The sequence below is a fragment of the Halyomorpha halys genome, unplaced genomic scaffold (assembly GCF_000696795.3).
Source record: "Halyomorpha halys isolate HHAL.00 unplaced genomic scaffold, Hhal_1.1 Scaffold179.1, whole genome shotgun sequence".
In the NCBI taxonomy this organism is placed as follows: domain Eukaryota; kingdom Metazoa; phylum Arthropoda; class Insecta; order Hemiptera; family Pentatomidae; genus Halyomorpha; species Halyomorpha halys.
Genome location: NW_027107000.1, coordinates 222,346 through 241,500, shown reverse-complemented (window position 1 = coordinate 241,500; position 19,155 = coordinate 222,346). Strand labels below are relative to the sequence as shown.

At 28.8% G+C, this 19,155-nt stretch overlaps 1 protein-coding gene across 4 annotated transcripts in view; it reads left to right on the top strand.

Moving 5' to 3' along the window:
* Positions 1-19,155, top strand: part of Obsc (Obscurin) — a 185,041-nt gene that overhangs the window by 70,169 nt on the left and 95,717 nt on the right. For all 4 annotated transcript variants that reach the window (XM_067045343.1, XM_067045345.1, XM_067045344.1 and 1 more), the window contains 8 exons: positions 4,204-4,339; positions 6,516-6,691; positions 6,894-6,999; positions 7,193-7,474; positions 12,118-12,399; positions 13,365-13,540; positions 14,082-14,187; positions 17,819-18,000. In XM_067045343.1, coding sequence (XP_066901444.1) covers positions 4,204-4,339; positions 6,516-6,691; positions 6,894-6,999; positions 7,193-7,474; positions 12,118-12,399; positions 13,365-13,540; positions 14,082-14,187; positions 17,819-18,000 — 1,446 coding nt within the window. The remainder of the gene's footprint in view (positions 1-4,203; positions 4,340-6,515; positions 6,692-6,893; positions 7,000-7,192; positions 7,475-12,117; positions 12,400-13,364; positions 13,541-14,081; positions 14,188-17,818; positions 18,001-19,155) is intronic.

Sequence of the window (19,155 nt, the reverse complement as noted above, 5' to 3'; positions counted from 1 at the left end):
TCATGTCCAATAAACATTTTTATCCGGATTATTCCTATGATTATGTAAAAAAGTTAATTTAAAGTAAAAATATAACTATTTTTTGTTGAAAAGTTCAGTTTTTAATTTTTCATTTAGATCTAAGCAGAAATTTAATATTTTATCTCACAGATGAGTTGCATCCAAAAGTGTTAGGATTTATAGTGTGTTCATGGGTTAATTTTTCCCCTTAGCCATAGGGATATTTTTGTACTGATCTCTGAAAAATACTTATCACTCTATAATTATTTTTCCCTATTCTGACAATGAATGAATGTTCTGACCTTCAGAACTTTTTCTGGTAAATTAAAATTTTGTATCTATTTCTTCTTGAGTGATTGAAGTATAGAAATATCCAATAAATCCAAATTACTACACATATTGTGGTATAAATTATTTTAGGTTTATAGCTTAGCAAGAAGAATTTTCAAAGAATTTCTAAACACTTTTTTTTTCGTCTGTTTAATGCTATATACCTGATATTCAAGAAATTTTCTTAATTTCATGTTATGAAAAATGCTGGATTTTTATTTCTTCAATAATGAGCAACACAGCTATTGATGAAATGACACTTTTCATCTTCTTAAAGTTACCTATATTTTTAATGATATGAAACATCTACTATTCAGATAACTATAGATGTGTAACTGATTAACCTAGGCCAGTAACTAGCAGAAGAATAAAATTTTTATGTAAACAGCACATAAGGTTTATCTTTATTGAATACTTTGTTCCTTCCACTGCATATGAAATTTTTTATCTAAAGTATTTCCTTTCTCACTAAAATTTTTTAATGATTTTTTTATATTGGTGCATAAAATTCCTTTTTTAAAATAATTTATATCACCTAATAAAAAAAAAAAAAAATTCCTAAAATGGTAGAAAATCATAAATCTATGTACAGAAGTTGATTTATTAACATCAAACTAAAACTTAATACAAAGTCCTACAAGAATAGCTCTAGCTAAAACATCTACCCCACTACTTGGCAATAATGTACTATATCATCTTCAGAGCATTGGATAATGTTCAATTCTTATGTTGGACAATTGTTTCACCCGTATCATATTAAAAAAAATCCTAATTTTCCTAAATAATAAAAAAAATGAGTCCAGTATTAATTTTGCAATCATTAATAACAAAGAATGTGATGTTATTATGATTTTGGCTTATCAGAAAAACCCCCTTTAAAACATTTGTATTATAAAATTGCAAGTTTATTATCAAATAAGCATTTCTAATACATTTAAAACAAAAATAAATTATTTTATATATATAGTTGATCGTATAACTTAAAATATGAAGAAGATGGTTTAGTATGGTTAGGATCTTACTTTTTTACTAATACTAAGAATCCTATTCCTCTCCAATACAACTTTAATGTTGTTTACCAGATTCCTTGTTCCTCCCCCAACTGTAATTCTTCATATATAGGCGAAAATAAGAACCACCTCAGATAACTCATCTCTCAACAAATTATCCATAACTTCCCACAACTCAGCCGCTTCCAAACTTTCAGAACATGCCCATACACTTAATCATGCTTTTGATTTTGACCATACCACTATTTTAGCCACTGTTCCAAACTACCAAAAGAGACTCATCTCAGAACCCATTTATATACATCTTGAACTCCTTCCACAAAATCGATAAAAACTGTACCTCACATACCTACAGCCATATATTAAACTTAATTAAAACTGAATAATTTACGCTCATTTTATTATCACCAAATTTTTCTATTATGCTTTTTTTTCACCTGTTTGTTCTCTCTATCACTTATATTATCTATTGCTTCATTCACTTATATTTATTTATCTATGTTTTATTAACTTTCACATTAACTTTTTTTTTATATTGTAAACTTTTACTTCACATGTTTCTATTAACTTATTTCACTTATCATTATCATCACCTATATTGTAACTTTCTATCACACATTTTATACTCATTTCTATACTTCATTGCTTATTTTTAATATTTTTATATACTTCTTTTTACATCTTACCAGGCCCAGGCACTTATATATATTTTTATTTTGTTTTGTAAACTTTCACTTCAGATTTTTAAATTACCTTATTTCACTTTAAATTTTTCATGTTACTCCTGTTATCTTTACTATTATTATTATCAGTGTAAATAAATTATTATTTTCACGATATATAAAAAACAACAGTTGCTATCATTGTCTAATTATTTTGTATTTTATTTTTACATTTTTTTTTTTTAATATTCTTTATTTACTTTTACTTATTATTTATTTACTTCTTTTACAATCATTGTTATTATATCCTATATTCTATTTACTTTCCTAACTATATTTTCTTCAGTATATATTATTTAGTTATTTTTACTTAGTTATTCCTAAATTTGAAAATTATTATAGTTATTATTATTATTATTATTATATTTCTGTATCTTTCTTGTATTATTTTTCATTTTTAGTCATATTTTTATGACTATTTCCTGTATATATGACATTTGAAATAGAAATGTAACCATTAAACGGCCAGCCACCCCCATTGTTTATTTTATAATAATACTATTTTATGTGTTCCTTCCTTTTATTTATACATAAGTTTCTTATTACTTATTTTTTACATAATATTTATCCTACCTTGATTTACCTTTTTGTATCTTATTGTTGTAATGTTCTTAGTTGTTTTTGTATCTTTTTAGCCCTGACAAAGCCCTGCAAAGTGGGGCGAAACATCGGACATTAAGTACCCCTGACCATCTCCTTCATTTTATAATTTTACACGAGGAGAAGATGGTTGGGGGGTAAGGTCTAAATATAACACATAATTAAATAATTTTAATTTTATTAATTCCATTCTGTAGAATTATTTACTTTATGTCATTCTGTTTTTATTTTCTGTATTCACTGGTTGTTATTTTGTTCTGTTCTTAGCCCTGATGAAGGCTAGAAATTCAGGCCGAAACGTTGGCACGATTAAATAAGTTAATTTTGTTATATTTTGACAGCACCCCAAACCATCTTTTCCTCGTATAAATCATCCACAGCCAACTATCTCTCACGACTATAAATTATTTTACTTCTTTGACAGTTCTAAAAACAAATGTGAAGCATATAGTTCTTGGGCACCCAAAAATTATAGAATATATAGCAGCCATAGTCTATTCTTGTTTGACTTGATAAGTATTGTGATGTATATTACAATATCTGAAACGTTTTAATTTTGTGATAATAAGTCAACTATCAGTACACTGGTTTCTGGACTAAATAGTAAAATAGTTTAGTTAGTAACAAATTAGGTTTTAATAAAAGGAAGATGGTCTGGGTGCGGTTAAAATAACTCAAATAGTAAATAAACTATTATGAGTCAAAGTTTCACCCCACTTTGCAAGGCTTCATCAGGGCTAAAAACGATACAAACAACTATAACAATGTAACACAGTGAGACCATCTTCCTTTTATTAATTACACACCGTCAATCAAGGATATTCCAAATTAAGTTTTATTTTGAACACTAGTTTTAAAATACCACCATGCATTTCTACTTTTTAAATATAAGAAGATGGTCAGGATTGCGGTCAAAAAAAGAACAAATAGTATAAAACTATTTTAATGTCCGACGTTTTGCCCCACTTTACAGGGCTTCATCAGAGCTAAAAAGATACAAAAAAAAGAAGACTGAGAATATTACAACAATAAGGTAATTTATGTAAAAATAAAGTGATAAGAAATTACATATAAATAAAAGGAAGGAAGACATAAAATAGTATCAGTATAAAATAAACTTGAATAAACAATGATAAGAATAAAAAATAAGTAACAATGGCAAGATTAAAAATTGTTTAAAGATACGTAAAATATACAGTTAAAAAAGTACAGGAGATGTACATAAAACAAAAACAATATGGGAAAAAAAAAAGAAGAAAGCAGAGATTAAATAAACGTCTTGAAAGAATAAATATAAATAAAAATAATAATAATGATAATAAATGAGCAAAGAACGAATCAAGACCACCTACCTGTTCAAAGCAAATGGTTGAACAGAAGGCAACTATGAAATGGAAGCGTGGAGCTTTCTACTTTTTATTTCCATATTTCAGAGTGCATTATAAATTGTATTTTTATTTGTTTATAGTACTCTTGTTTAATGTGGACATTTTATGTTGTTTTTTTTCCTAACATTCTAATATTATTTCTTTATGTTAAAGGAAATGTAAACCTTCTGTTCCGAGAACCAGAAAAGCCACAGATAGTTTCAAAACATACTATTACAGAAGCAAATCTAGGATCCTCTGCAATGCTTGAAACTAAAATTACAGGTTACCCTAAACCAGATATAAAATGGTATGAATAATTTGTTGTTAAATTACAGAACCATGTTTTGTTTTTTTTAAATGCTTAAAATTAATTTTGGTACAGAGTAATTATTACATTCACTTACCTGTATATGAAATATATAGTAAAGTAAAATATTGCAATTATGAAAATTTTTTAATCCAAGTTTTCAACAGAAATAAAGGTTTTAAGATTCTTTGAGTGCAAAAAACAATGGTTCCCAAAATCGTTGGTGTGTGGGTATTTTTTTAATGAGGATAAGTGAAAATCATAAAAAAGATACGGATATGCTCCTACCAAAATATGGGATTTTTGACCTCTAAAACCATCTCCCTATAGCTGTTTCTCACTCTACATGGCACTACCATTATGTACTACATTATGGAAGCAGAGTTAGTTAAGGTTGTGTGCAGCCTCATTGTTTTAGGCTACCTCCTAACACACCTTTCCTTCTCCTCTTTCCTCAGTTGCTTAATAGTCATTGTTATTATGTGTTGGTCTTCTATCCAACACTCCTAAGAGAGTAGCATCAGGCCAACAATGTTATCAATGGTAGGTGCTGATTTGCAGTTCTAATGGAACTTATGTATCTCTTCCTGAAAGCAGGAACTCCTGCCACTGAAAAATTCAGGCCTTGCACTCTTGTCTACTGCTGGGCACACTGGCTATTTTGCTATATTATCCAGCTTAAATCTATGTTATGATTTGAAAGCCAAAATTGTATGAGATAGTAAACAGTTAGATGAGGTGTTAGTAAACCCCAATCCGTGTTCCCTGTACACCCAGGATTGGATATTAAGAATTGGCCTGTGAGTTTACCACCCATTCCACATCATATCCCAGTGTTTCTTAACTTTATTGTCCTATTATCCCAGTGTTGTAAATGTATTAAACTCTATTACATGAGTGTTTCCACTCTGCAGTGATCAGCTCTATTCGTGACATCGCGGCCACCACACTGCTTATTTGAAACTGAATGAAAGTTTTTTTCACTACATGTAACTCTAAAGTTTGCTATGGGATGGGTCACTTTTCATTATATGGACTCCAATACTAAATATAATGTTAAGACAAATTCATGTTTTGCTTTTTTTATACTCAATGAGCCATGAAGGCATTTTAAAAAAAAAAAATACGAATTCGTTTAGATGGCATTCTTTCTAACAAATGATGAACTTTCTAATAAAAATATGTTTATTATTAATTTCAACAACTTTTTGGGTTCTTTACCCTTATCATCAGGTTATCAAATTCCTGTGATTACATCACTATTTTTATTAACATAGATTCACTTTATATTTTTCCACAATTTCTTTAAAAATAATTAAAGTGCTTTAACTATGTTAACTTAGTAAAGATACCCAGTATTATTAGGTTTACTTTTCAGATAGTATTATTTCCTTTTTAAAACCCCTCATTGGTTAAAGATTCAGGTAGGCTGTAAAGTAAGTATAGAGAAAACTAGGCCTAAAAACCATTACACAAGTTTGTACTAAGAATAAAATATTCTTTAAAAAATATTTCATTTTTGAAAACTACATCAGTAGGGTTTTATCACTTTAAAAAAGTTAGAAATTAACAGGGAATGATAAAAATAATGCAGCTTGCTTGAATATGAATAAAAATACTCGCCATAATTTAGGTTCTGAATTCAAACTGATGCATTATTTAATTTTGATTCTTATTGATATCTCTCAATCTTAACTTTGAGTTTTCTGGATTTTATCTTATGACAACAAAATAAAAAAAATTTCCCACCTCTAACCTTGCTTTTATTTTCTCTGGAATTTCATTTATTTTAGATATTGTAAATATTCTTACAAAACCTAACTAAATAATTAAGAAAAAAAAAATAAGAGACCACGTTGGCTGAGTTTATTGGAGTAGCACTCTAGCATTCTTAAGTTATAATTGGTTTAAAGTTCGAATTCATCCAGGAAAGTGTTGGTTATCTTTTGTTGGTGTCCCATAATAAATCTTGACCATCTCACTGTAGAAAGAATAAGATTGTAACTAAAAATTGGGAGGTTCATCCTGTAGATCAAGGTAAATGATCTTGCAGCCCATTTACAATTGTCTAGTATATTTAAAGTGCCATTATTTGTCCTTTCAGTATAAATACAATATTTTTGAACTATGAAATAAATTAAAATAAGCAAACTTCATTTCTTTATATTTTTAATAGGATGAAAGATGATCAAGAAATTTTAATGAATGATAAATTTAAACTTTTATATGAAGATGAGGAAACTATTGCCCTCGTAATTAAGAATGTATCTTTAAATGATAGAGGTGAATATCATGTGATTGCTACAAATTTGTCAGGGGTTGCAGAAGACACAATAAACTTGGATGTAAAAGGTACTTATATCATATTTGTTATTTAGAACATTGTATTATTATGCGTTTTCATGTACATATATGAATTTTCTAATTTCCTTCTATGGCACTCTGTGAAAGAATCATTTATCAAAATACATGAAATATTCCTAGTCATTTGGCACAACACATGTTGCTACATAAATTATTTACTGAATTTATGTGTATATAACTTTTTTTTTAGCTGCTCCTTCTTTTACTAAAAAACTTCATGATGTAAGAACTATATCTGGTCAAGAAATAAGGCTAACCATTGAGGTGGATGCAAATCCTAAACCAGTTGTTACTTGGTAAGCTATGTTTATTGTATTTAGAATAATAAAAAAAACTGTATTGATTTTAACAGAATATAATGTTGTTTTTTTTTAAATTTATTGTCTTCTTTTTTTTATTTTTAACTTACTGACCTTGACAGTTCATTATCAATGAGTTAGTTGGTAAGTATATCTATATAGTTAGTTATTCACCAATTTTTACTTTTAGGTACAAAGATGGTAAAGAAGTTAAAGAGTCTGACCATATTAAATTGATAGAAGAAGGCAATGCCTTTACACTCTTTATTGAAAAAAGTTCTCTTCATGATATTGGATCTTACTCTGTTGTGTGTAAAAACAATATAAGCCAAATATCTGAGTTTTGTAAAGTTGATATAGAAGGTGCTCCAATTTTCACCAAAAATCTAATAAAGAGAGTTGAGACAGAAGAAGGTGATAGTTTAACTTTCTTAGTTAAAGTTCATGGGGTTCCTATGCCCAATGTTCAGTGGTAAGTTTTTGATATTTTATTTAAAGGTTAAAACTAATTTGAAAAAGTGGTTGCCTAATATTTTTCAGAATTCATTTTTTATTGCTATGTTAATTGTTTTTATCAACAAAAATGAATACCATTATAATTTTAAATGAGCCATTCTCCAATTTTAGTGTTATTTCAGTTAAGAGCTTTTTAAGAATGATTGACCATCTGAATGTAAATGGTTTTATTTTTTTGTTATCCTCCTTGAGACCAATATTTCCTTCTCACTTTGAAATTCAAATAATTAATCATTATTTAGTTATAAAATATATAATGCTCTTTTATCATTTCCTATCCCTGTCATAAAGCTGAGGCTGAAATTGTACATGTCAATGTTAATAGATTATTTTATAGTAAACCTAAAAACAATGGCTGCCATCTTTTCGGTATTATTTCTTGTATTGTTATAAAATATAATTTGAATTTTAGATGGAACACGCCAATCACTAAAACATTTTTTACTTCTGTTGGACGGGTTTCAGTCACTTCCTTCTCCGCCTTTAAAATGCCCACTAATACCCTCACAAAGAAAAATTTCATACTGAAAGGTGATCAGGACACATTAGAAGGAGGAAAAAACAAGTAGTCTCCTTAGCTCTCTTCCTTAACCTCTTTATTTGGTTCCAGAATGTGAAAGGGAATGAAAAATGTGCGAGTATGTTTATTGATGTTCATTCCTTAGCACTCAACTAAATCAATACTAATAAGACTTCAATTTTGTAAATTAAATAGTTACGTATTATTTTGGAACCTCTTTACATACATGCTTATTATTATTATTATTATTTTTTGTGTGAAGCTTCTCTTGAATGTAAAGAAGAAAAATGGTTGATTTGTCTCTCCTTAGGCAGTCCCTAGCTTTAAGAAAAATTCTCAGGGGGCTAGGGAGTAACTTGGATGGCAATGAAGAGACAAGTATATCATTTTCTTTCAATATCAATTTTTATTTGAATATTATGTTACTATTAGGACCCCTTTTCTTTGACAAATGGGATTCTCAATTGGTAGTTTAGGGCAATGATGTCATGGAAGTGTTTTTTCCAATCAAGTCAGTTCACATCTGCAAAAAAAAAAAAAAAATACTAAAAGCATCAATTAGGTCCATTCCTCTTGCTAGATCTTGATTGAACATACAATGTTTTTCTATATAAGATCATCAAAATAATGTTTGTGTATGGTATTGGATATTTTGTTCTATGCAGGGTTTTATTATCATAATAGATGTGATAATAGTGGAAAAGTGAGAATATTTCAAGTATTTTTAACCAGGATGAGTTTTATTTTTTAGAGATCCAAACTATGTTTTAAGTTGAAAATAGTTTATGGCCAAAAAGTTAAGACTGATAACTACTTAATAAATATGTTTAATTAGAATTAATATAGTAATTAGGCTCTATTTTGTTTCATCACTCCTTAGTCATATATGTTACTCCCTAGAATAATTTCTTTTTAAAATCAATATCACAAAACTAATACTTCAGAATATTATCACGGAGCATTCCCTGAAGGCAATAAAAAAAAATCTGATAATCAACTTTAATTTTCAAAAAAGTTTGATTGCTAAATAGCACCATATTTGGAGAATGGCCCGTATAACAATTTACTATTATGTTGAAAATGATAACTAACCTATATATTTATCTTGTTTTTTTTTTATTATTATTATTTGACATATTCCAATCTCAAATTTCAAATAGTTGTTTTCTTGAATTTCTCTTAGCTTATTTAATGTAATCCTTTCCCTTAGTTAAAATTGCTTTTTTTTTTTTTTTCCTCATTTTTAATGATGATTATATTGAATTAAATAATGACCGTTTTAGACCAAACTATCCTAGGAATTTGTTGAAATTCTTGATAATGTTCTAATTGTCACATTAGACAGGTTGTGAAATTTAATAGTGCATAGTTAGTCACAGTAAGAGTGTTCTAAAAGATACATCTTCATTGGTTGTTCCCATGGTTTGAGTAAAGACCAGACCCAGGCCGTTCCCAAGAAAGGTTCTTTCTCTCCTCAACTCCTTGAACTCAATCTCTCGGTATTGTATTTCTCATTACCTGTCTAATCTGGTGGTGAGCATTTTCCTATCTCCTAGCTGGGAAATCAAATGACAAAATAATAACTTTCCTATTTTAGACACTTTCCCTTTTGTTGAATTAATGAGGGCATTCTTTGGTAAGGTGCTTGGAAATATTTGTTTAGTGTTCAATTCAGTTGTCTTATGTAGGAGAGATTAATATATTCCAAACTTATACCTGCTCCAAACCACTAGAAGAAGCTGCAGATATTGTGTGGGAATTTTTCCGGAACATTAACAGTCGCAGGAAACCTAAATACCTAAAAAGCAAACCTACTGTACAAATGATAAAGGTGAGTTCACGGATAGTAAAGCTATCTTAAATGAATAGAGGTAACTCTTCACAGACCTTCTTAATGAAGAAATTACAGAGGAAGAAACAGGAGTATATTGAGAGATAGGCAATAGCTCACAGTCAGACCTAGTAAGAAAGAAATGAATGATGCAATTATCTCATTATGAAATCACAAAGCTTCAGGAAATGATGTCACAGCTCAGCTCTTTAAGCATAGCGGATGTGAGCTTACTAAAGTATTACAGATTCTCCTCTTCACTATCTGGATGGAGGAAGCTATACTGAGATCATGGGAAACGTCAATTATCTGCCTCATCTATAAAATGGGTGATAGGCTACTCAGCCATAATCCAGTTCTACAAATAAAAATATTTCTAATCAACAGTTTACTATTAACATATAGTTACAATCAACAAAGTTTATATTGCACCTTAATAATTTTTTTTTACACATTTACATACAAAAATTTAATATTTAGATATATGTAAAATATAATTTGGAAGACTAAATTTGAAGTTGGTTGGTGGAGTAGTAAATAACACTATGAAAAACCTTAGAGTCATAAATTGGATGGCAGTCATATAAGACTTAGATAATTGGTGTTTGAAGTTGATGAAGGAGACCAAAGCCTGACACTGTGTTGTTGTTACATAGAACTCGTAGTGGATCATCTAGTAAAAGTAGTAATTTCAAAGATATAATTACACTTATAATGCAATATCTCATCCCTCAACCAAGTCCTCAAAAACCTCTCTCCGGTTTTTGCTGTGTAATGCTATTCCTTTTCATTTTTAGCCTTATTTTCCACTCTATCCAAAATTTGCTATTTTTACCATAACACTGGCCATTCTGCTATTCACCTACCATAGCTGAAACAATGAAGACGTAAAGACACAGTTCTGTATCAGATGTATTTGCAACTTTCTTTTTAGGTTGGTCATACTACTTGATTTTTAGGACATTTTACTTTATCTAAACATTTATGATCCTGATACCTAAATTTTCTTTTAAAATTCAAATAGAGAAATTGTCAGAACAACTTTGGCTATTCTAATAGTTAGGGCTGTAATAATATCTGTTTACAGAAACAAAAGTAGGTACAGTTCACAAAAAAATCATGAATCAGGGTGTTACAATCTCACCATATCAAGTGAACTAATTTTAATTATAATGTGATAACACAACAACCAAAACAGGTACTGCACTGAAACTTCACACCTATTGGAAACTTCAAACAGTTGGAGAATGAATGTTAACTATTTTTTAAAGCATAAAACTAGTTCTTCTCACTAAAAGAATCAAAACTTTTCAAAGAAGTAATAAATAGTAAATTGTTTAAAACAATTTAGTCAGCCAATAAAAGAAGCAGGTGAATAAAATATTATTTCTTATCAGGGCATAAACCTAGTTCTTACCACGAGAACCAAAGTTTTTTTCAAAGAAATAATAAAATATTGAATTGTTAAAAACATTTGCTCAAGTCGAAAATTTTGTATCAGAGGAGTTTAATATTACTTTTTTGTAATCTCCCTGAGTTCATTGTGATGTACAATATTGGGGGGATATCATCAGAATTAGTTATAACTGATTGGTATTGCTGATATGGACTATATTTGTAAAGAGATTTAAAATTATGTTAGTGGTAAAAAAAATCAATACAAAAACACTGATTTTATGTGGGGTTTAAGCTAAAAGGGAGTAAAATATGGGTTAGTGTTGTTAATGAATTAAATTTTGACTATTTAATTTAAACTGTGAGATGTTAAAGCATAATAGAAGATATAGTTTTACTTGCTAATAATAGGTGGATGACTTCTTTAGATTTCTATGGAGCTTGTTCTCCCTTTCTTCTCTTAATTTGGCCTTTCCTTCACCTGGGTGTGGAATAGAATTAATCACTCATATTGAATAGATTAAACATAAGTTAAAAGAGTGCTATAACTCTTGGCTCAGATACTCTGTCCACTGTGGATCTTGTTCACACTCTTGGGCACAGTACTCTTACTAGTTCAATGAATTGTCAATAGATGGTAGGAGCTTGATTAATTAATTGTAATGGACAGTTTTGAGTAATTTTTCTCAAATAATATCTGCTCCACATAACTGAAAAAGTTTTGCTTAGGAATGGTATTTGTAATACTGTTAAGATTATTGATTAACCTATACATAGTTTGTACTTGAGAAGATATTTTCTTAATACATTTTTGTTTTATTTGTAGTATCTAAATCCAATTTTTCTGTTACAGGCTTTATAAAGACAAGCCAGTGGTTTTAGATTCACGGTGTAAGCTCAGTAATGACATGGACACGTATACATTAACTATTAATGCTATTACTAGAGAAGATGGTGGTGAATATTGTTGTAAATTGACAAATATACATGGTACATGCTGTGATTATGGAAAAGTATTTGTAAAGTCTAGACCAGATTTTCACAAAGGTCTTGGTAATGTCATCGCCCAAGAAGGAGATACCAACGTTGGCTTTTCAGTGGATGTGGATTCTTTCCCTAAAGGGAAAATTCAATGGTAGTTATCAGTAATACATTGATTTACTTTTCGTAAACATTGTTGACTCAATGTTTATGAGACCTTATATATTAAATTCTGCCAGTTTTATAAAGTATAATTATTGGATCCAGACTCAGGTGGGTTAGGCAATTAAATAAGAACTTCAGTAAATATTTATAACCTTTCATAAATTAAACACTATCAAAGAGTGTTTAATTTATGAACAGGTTACTTTACATCAAATTTTGGACTTTTTCGATATTCTGTGTTTTCGACTTGGAATTAATAGATGCTGCAATTTAAGGCTGTCTCCATTAAAGGCAAGAACCACTAAAAACATGCAAATTAAAAAAAATGATGAAAAAGAACCATATTTCATCTTTTAAACTTAATAAGCAGTTGGTTTTCCTTTACAAAAAAAAAAATAGGGTAAAATACTAAGAAATATATCTCAAGAAAAATTTGTATTCTGTATAAATCTAAGTTGAAATAGATACAAATTTCATATTATTTAATTGATTTGATATTATTATTGCACTGAAAGGATATTAGAAATAAATAAGAAATCATACATTAAACAAAAACATCAAGGGACTAAGCACTACCACATGTGAAGACATGTTTACTGAAGGAAAGAATCCCCAATTTCTGGTTGAACATTTTCAACAGTCAAATCTCAAAAAGTCATAATTGAAAAAAGAGATTTGAGAAGAAGCAATCTAGTAATAAAAGTTTGAGACATGCTGTTTAACAGTGAATAACAGGAGGAAGAAAAATGCCCAGATAACCTCTGATCATTTTTTCCCTGAACTATATTATCTCTTTAGGTACAAAGTAATTAACTTTGATTGTAATTTATACGTTATTATTGTATATCCATACAAAATTTTGCATTAAAATTAACTGATAAATTAGCCAGTCTTCAGTTTTTTATTAATTTTGGTCATGAAATTTAGCTACTAGAAATTATGTTATTGTTTTAGGTTCCACAATGATAAAGAATTATCTGAAAAGCAGAAAAATATTACTTTTACCGAGCATGATAGTACTTATACTCTTGTACTGAAAGATGTTAATAGAGACTGCAGTGGAAAGTATACCTGTAAAGTTACTAATGACTATGGTAGTAATGAAACATCAGCTGATCTTACTGTGTTATGTAAGTATTATCTTAGATTTTGTTTCAGAGTTGAATTTAAGGTATAATCAAAATAAATTGTATGTAGCTTCTTCTTAAATTACTGGACTGAATCAAAAAGTATTTATTGTTAAAATCTTATTCATTTTGTCTTATTTTCTGCATTTCATTTCCACTGATCTAGTCAATTGAAAGATCCTAGCATATAATTATGACACTTGAAGAGAAAGAAATGTTATTAAACCCACTACCATTCATCCCTTAATAAGAGCAAGAGACATTAAATTCCAAGGATAGATAAAAATAGGAGAGGTAAAAATCCAAGTGGGATACCAAGTTTTAGATGTAGATAGATTGTGATGGATCTGACTTTTTGATTTCAAGTTTTGACTGGGTTTTTTAGAGTGAGGCATGTAGGCAGAGAATGTTACTACCATTGAACCTCCAAGTTTGTTAGGTTTTATTATTATAATTGTATGGATCTTTATTGAAGTTTCTTTTATTTTTCCATGAATTTATTACTGACTAAATCCAAATAATAAAAAAAAAACCTTTCTTTTAGGCAAACCAAAGTTCAAAAAACCACTTGAAGATGTTACTGTTAATGAAGGGGATACATTGACTCTTCGTATTGAAATAGATGCAACACCTGAACCGGATGTTAAATGGTCTGCTTCCATGTTAAATTTAATATATATTTTTTCATATTAGCTCTCTTTAATTTAGTTGCTAATCTAATTTGATACATAATTAAATACTATAAGTAAAGTATAAAACATGTACAATGATGGTATTTGTAATACTACTTAAGTATTAAAATATTTATTCCAATGATGGTATTCACTTTATGTTAGTATGTTTTTACAGTTAAATATTTAGGGACTTGCCATTTTAAAAAGAATGGTTTCTTTGTATGAGTTTTAAATTTCATTAAGTACATTAAACTTTTGCTAGAATAATTGTATAGTTTATGATTCCATGATAATATTGCTGAAAATATTGGAATAACGTTTGTGACACAAAGAATCATTAACAAAGAACATATCAAAACAAAAGAACACATTATTTGACCTGTCCTGCACAATTTAAAAATTGTAACATACCTTATTCCAGCCCATAATTCAATTCTCATTATTCAATTATGATCTCTGGTTTTCTTTGTAATTATAATTGTAATCATTTTGTGTGATTACAAACACAATAAAAAATGACATCTGATAAGAGTGAATGTTCTATATATTTACTACTAAACTATTTCAACAAATATCTTTCTTTTCATATATTTTGATGTTATTTCTTCAGTTATTGCTTCCATACCTTATAAAGAGTGATATCTGATATCTATAAATGGAAAATGAGTGATAAAAGTGTTCCTTCTGGTAGTATTTCTCAGAAATATGGAAAAGCTCTTTTCAGAAATCAAATTAGTTGCATACTAACTGTTTTTTATGACTCACTACTTCCAATTGTCAAATATCTTCAAATCTTACATCATGATGGGCGAGGGGTGTTTCGTGTGTGAAAAACCGACCTCTTCCCCAGAGGGAAATGTTCGCTGGTTTGAGATAAAATAAAACAAACAAAAAACGGAGGACCTGAAATAAAGATCACATACAAAAAAAAAATTAATAATAGAGAAAATGAAATAATAAAAAAATAACTTTCCAAGTGATATACAGATTTAATTAATTAAAATATAAACAAAAAATGAACTGTTATGTTGTTAATAATATAATGAAATATAATGAATTGTGGAGTAAAAAAGATAAAAATATTTTGATACATGTACAAACAAAAAAAAAAAAATTCTATTTACACAAGAAATAATAAGTTAATTAAAAGCCGAAAAAAAGAAAATATGAAGCTCGAAAGAAGAAAAGAAAGTCACTCACAGATGGGCATGGTGGTCGATATGCGCATATCACAATAACATTACGAGTCTAGAGTTGGTTGACCAGGATGACCACCGGCAAGCTGGTGAGAGAGAGGTTGCCTGGCAGTCCGACGACTCCAAAAAAACGTAGACTGCACAGTAGTGACTGCCGGTGAAAGAGTTCCAAAACAAAAATAGTTCCAACAAACTAGAGTAAAAAAACAATGGCGGTGGAGCGTCCGCGAAGCAGTGAGTCTCTAGCGTCTTACACCGTGCCAATGTCACCTAACATCGCTCCAGTGCTGCCTAAATCTTCACTGCCAAATGCTCATCCGCTCATCCGCGGTTATGCAGGAACTGGCCCCACTGCCTTCGGTATCGTTCTGCCCGTGTTACACCTCCGCAATGTATTTATAAACACTGAACCTCCTTATATCCCTTATTTTTATGTACCAAATTAAAATTACAAAATTACTTATAGTTAAAAAAAAATAAATGAATAAACATAAACTTACAACTAACAAAATTAAAAGTCACTTGGAAAGTTGCCAAAATAAATTAACCTAAATAGAAACCAAAATTTTGGGCTTTAACACATCATTCATATTAATTTTTACTTATTTTTTTTCATTCATCATTATTTTATTTTTTTTAAACAAAAATTTAAATGCATTTTTCGGAATTTTTTTTTTAATATCTTTATTGATATTTACAACTGTACATTAACAGCAGCACATTCAGTAAATTTGACCTCAGTTATAGTAGAGTGATACAGGCATGTAGAGAAACTACCCATTGATAGCACTCTAATGACGTTTTTACATTAGCAGATCTCGTGGCCATCTTTTTTTCAGGTGCCTCGGAGGATTGTCAGGAATGGAAGAGGAAGCCAAGTTAGAAACTAGCGGGTTTGGGTGTTTAGGGAGTTTATAATGGAAGGAATGATATCTGGTTTAGGCTAGTTCAGGAAAAAAAAAATTAAAATAAGTTTTATGATTGAGGAAGAAAAAATTATAGTAACATTTCATCCTTATTTAAAAGTTGAAGTTAGAAATTATAACAAGATGGAAAGGAAGATCAGAAGTAGTATTTATATTAAAGTTAAAATGATAACTAAAATACGGCTAGTATATGGTATCTAAAACAGTGCCAAATAGGACTTATTTTTTCAAGCTCAAATTTTGTTTTTGTTTGGTAAATTATCAAAATGAAAAATTATAATAATATGCAGGATCAGACAGGAAGGTGGAGTGTTTTAAAAATAATCATAAAATCTTTATTTTTGCTCTTAAAAAATATATTGTTGGAGTATAGCATTCAATAAACATATATGAAAAATTGTCACATATTGTCAAAGGCATTCTGAGTTGGTTTGTTTGGCGGGGATAGGAGTTGAAGTCTAGGGAGGACCATCCAAAACTCCATGGTCGTCACTGGAAGTGAATTCCCATGACCCTCCCCTCCATCTTCTCTGCTGCACCTAATAAACCAACTATAATAGATGTCACTTGCCAGACTTAATTTTTCACTCATAATGTTTCTTAAATGCTATATTACAACTAATTTAATATAGAACTAAAATGTTTGTAATGTATAAACTACAATTTTTATGATTATTTCATAAACACTCAACTTCTCTGCCCCACCTTAATTTTTAACCATACTATAATTTTGAATTTGACTGTACATTACTTTTTTTTTATTATAAATTATATTAGGAATAGCCAAATTTTAAATAAAGAAGCACTCAGCCAAATTAATCATATTCAAATGAACCATAGAAAGACAGCATAAGTGACTAAGCATAATGAGTTAGAAAAGATAACTCTAAGCATTATATATCATCAAATCATTCGCTAACTAGAATTAGCTTGGATCAGACAGTCTCTGCTACCCTCACAAGATTTGTAATTTATTGATCTGAGAAAAATGATGTAGTATCTGGCCATCAAGCCACTACCTCCTGATCACTCACTCACTAGAGTTTAGAACTACTGGTTTATAACTATCCGTTTGATATAGTGTGTAATTAATTAGCTCTGTTTCCTAATTTTGTTGTTAATTAACTAATTCCTGTTAAATTTGTTTAATGCCTTCAAAATCAAGTTTACACATTAAAAAATTTATTATGGTCTATGTATTTGTAAGTGATCATTACTGATATTGTCTAAAATTTCATTCATCATTGTAATGTTTATTATAATAATATTTTCATATTACTTAGTTAAATGTTGTTTTGTTAGCATATTACTACCAGATAGAAAAAAAAATCAAACGATGGAAAATAATAAATCTTCCAAAAATAACATTAGAGAATACTTGAGAGAAAAAAAAGTTTATTAAAGGATTATAAATGTGTGTAAATTGAAATTTTATTAAATAACACAATATTGACCACTGAGTTATTAAATAATTGCCTATTTCAGGTTCAAGGATGGTAAAGAACTTACTAGTGATGCTCACATAAAAATATCAAGAGATAAGAAACGGCTTGAAACTTATGAATTATCTGTTACTCTTGTAAAAGCTGAGGATGGTGGTGAATATGAAGTTAAAGCATTAAATGAAATGGGTACTGCGATCACCAAAAGCAAAATAGTCGTTCAGAGTAAGCATTGGAATTGGTTACCCCTTTGTTTTTTGTTTTTTTTAATATCCCTTTTTTGAGCACTTGTTAAAATTTCAATTACTTAAATATCAAATGAAACATAGCACTCATTTATTTCTTGAAGAATAATCAAAAGTTCAAAATCAGGGTAAAATAAAAATCATTAAATGAATACAGATTGCAATAATTTCTCAGTTTTTATAATTAGTTATTGGGTAAAGAAATTTATATAATGATTGGTCAATGGAAAATAATTTTTATCTTATATTTTTTTGTTGTATAACTCCCTTAAAAAATATTTTTAAAAAGATAGAAAAAAAAAGAAGTATGGATTCTTGACTAATCATAATGTCATGCTGTGATGTAGTCAGCATTGTGTTCAATAGTATTGAATTTTGGAACACAAAATTCATTCTACTAATTGCAACTGCTATTTGACTCTAGATCCAACAATTGGCTGTTCATTAAATCATTTACATCAGACAGTTGCCTGCACTTTTTTTAATGTATCAATATATTTGGCCCTAAAAATCCAATAATGTTTTTAAAAAATATATGATTTTTTTTTAATGAAGTTTTGTTTTCAGAAATTATAAATATTATCTAAATTGTTTTTGTGTCTATTAATTTTAATATTATATATATTTTCTTATGTTGAATTCTCTAATGGCAAGTCAATATATTTTAATATATGTTACCCAAAGCTCAATAAATGGTTTCTTTGCATCCAGTTCTCACTGATATAAATTCAAACAATCGAGCTTAAGGATGGTGATAAATCAGACCTCTCAATTATGGCCATTCAGGGTTAGCAGACTATAGAAAACCAAAAATCATAATTTATTTGATAACCAAATATTTTATAGTATATATTTTTCCCGCATTCGTAGAGGAAATTAAAATCTTAAAACAATTATAATGCAAGAAAAGAGAAAAACATTTTAAAGCAAGTTCTGAATCCCTTTTGAGCTTCTTTTCCTGTCACATTGAAGTTTAAGTAATAATAGGTCTCTTATTTATAAAACTTTAGTTGTAAAAATATTTCAGATTCTTGTTTTTTTTTATCTCTATGATGAAGTTGTTGATAGTTCTGACAACAAACATGGCGATATACATTTGCTTTCAATCTAAATTTATTTTATAACTATATATTTA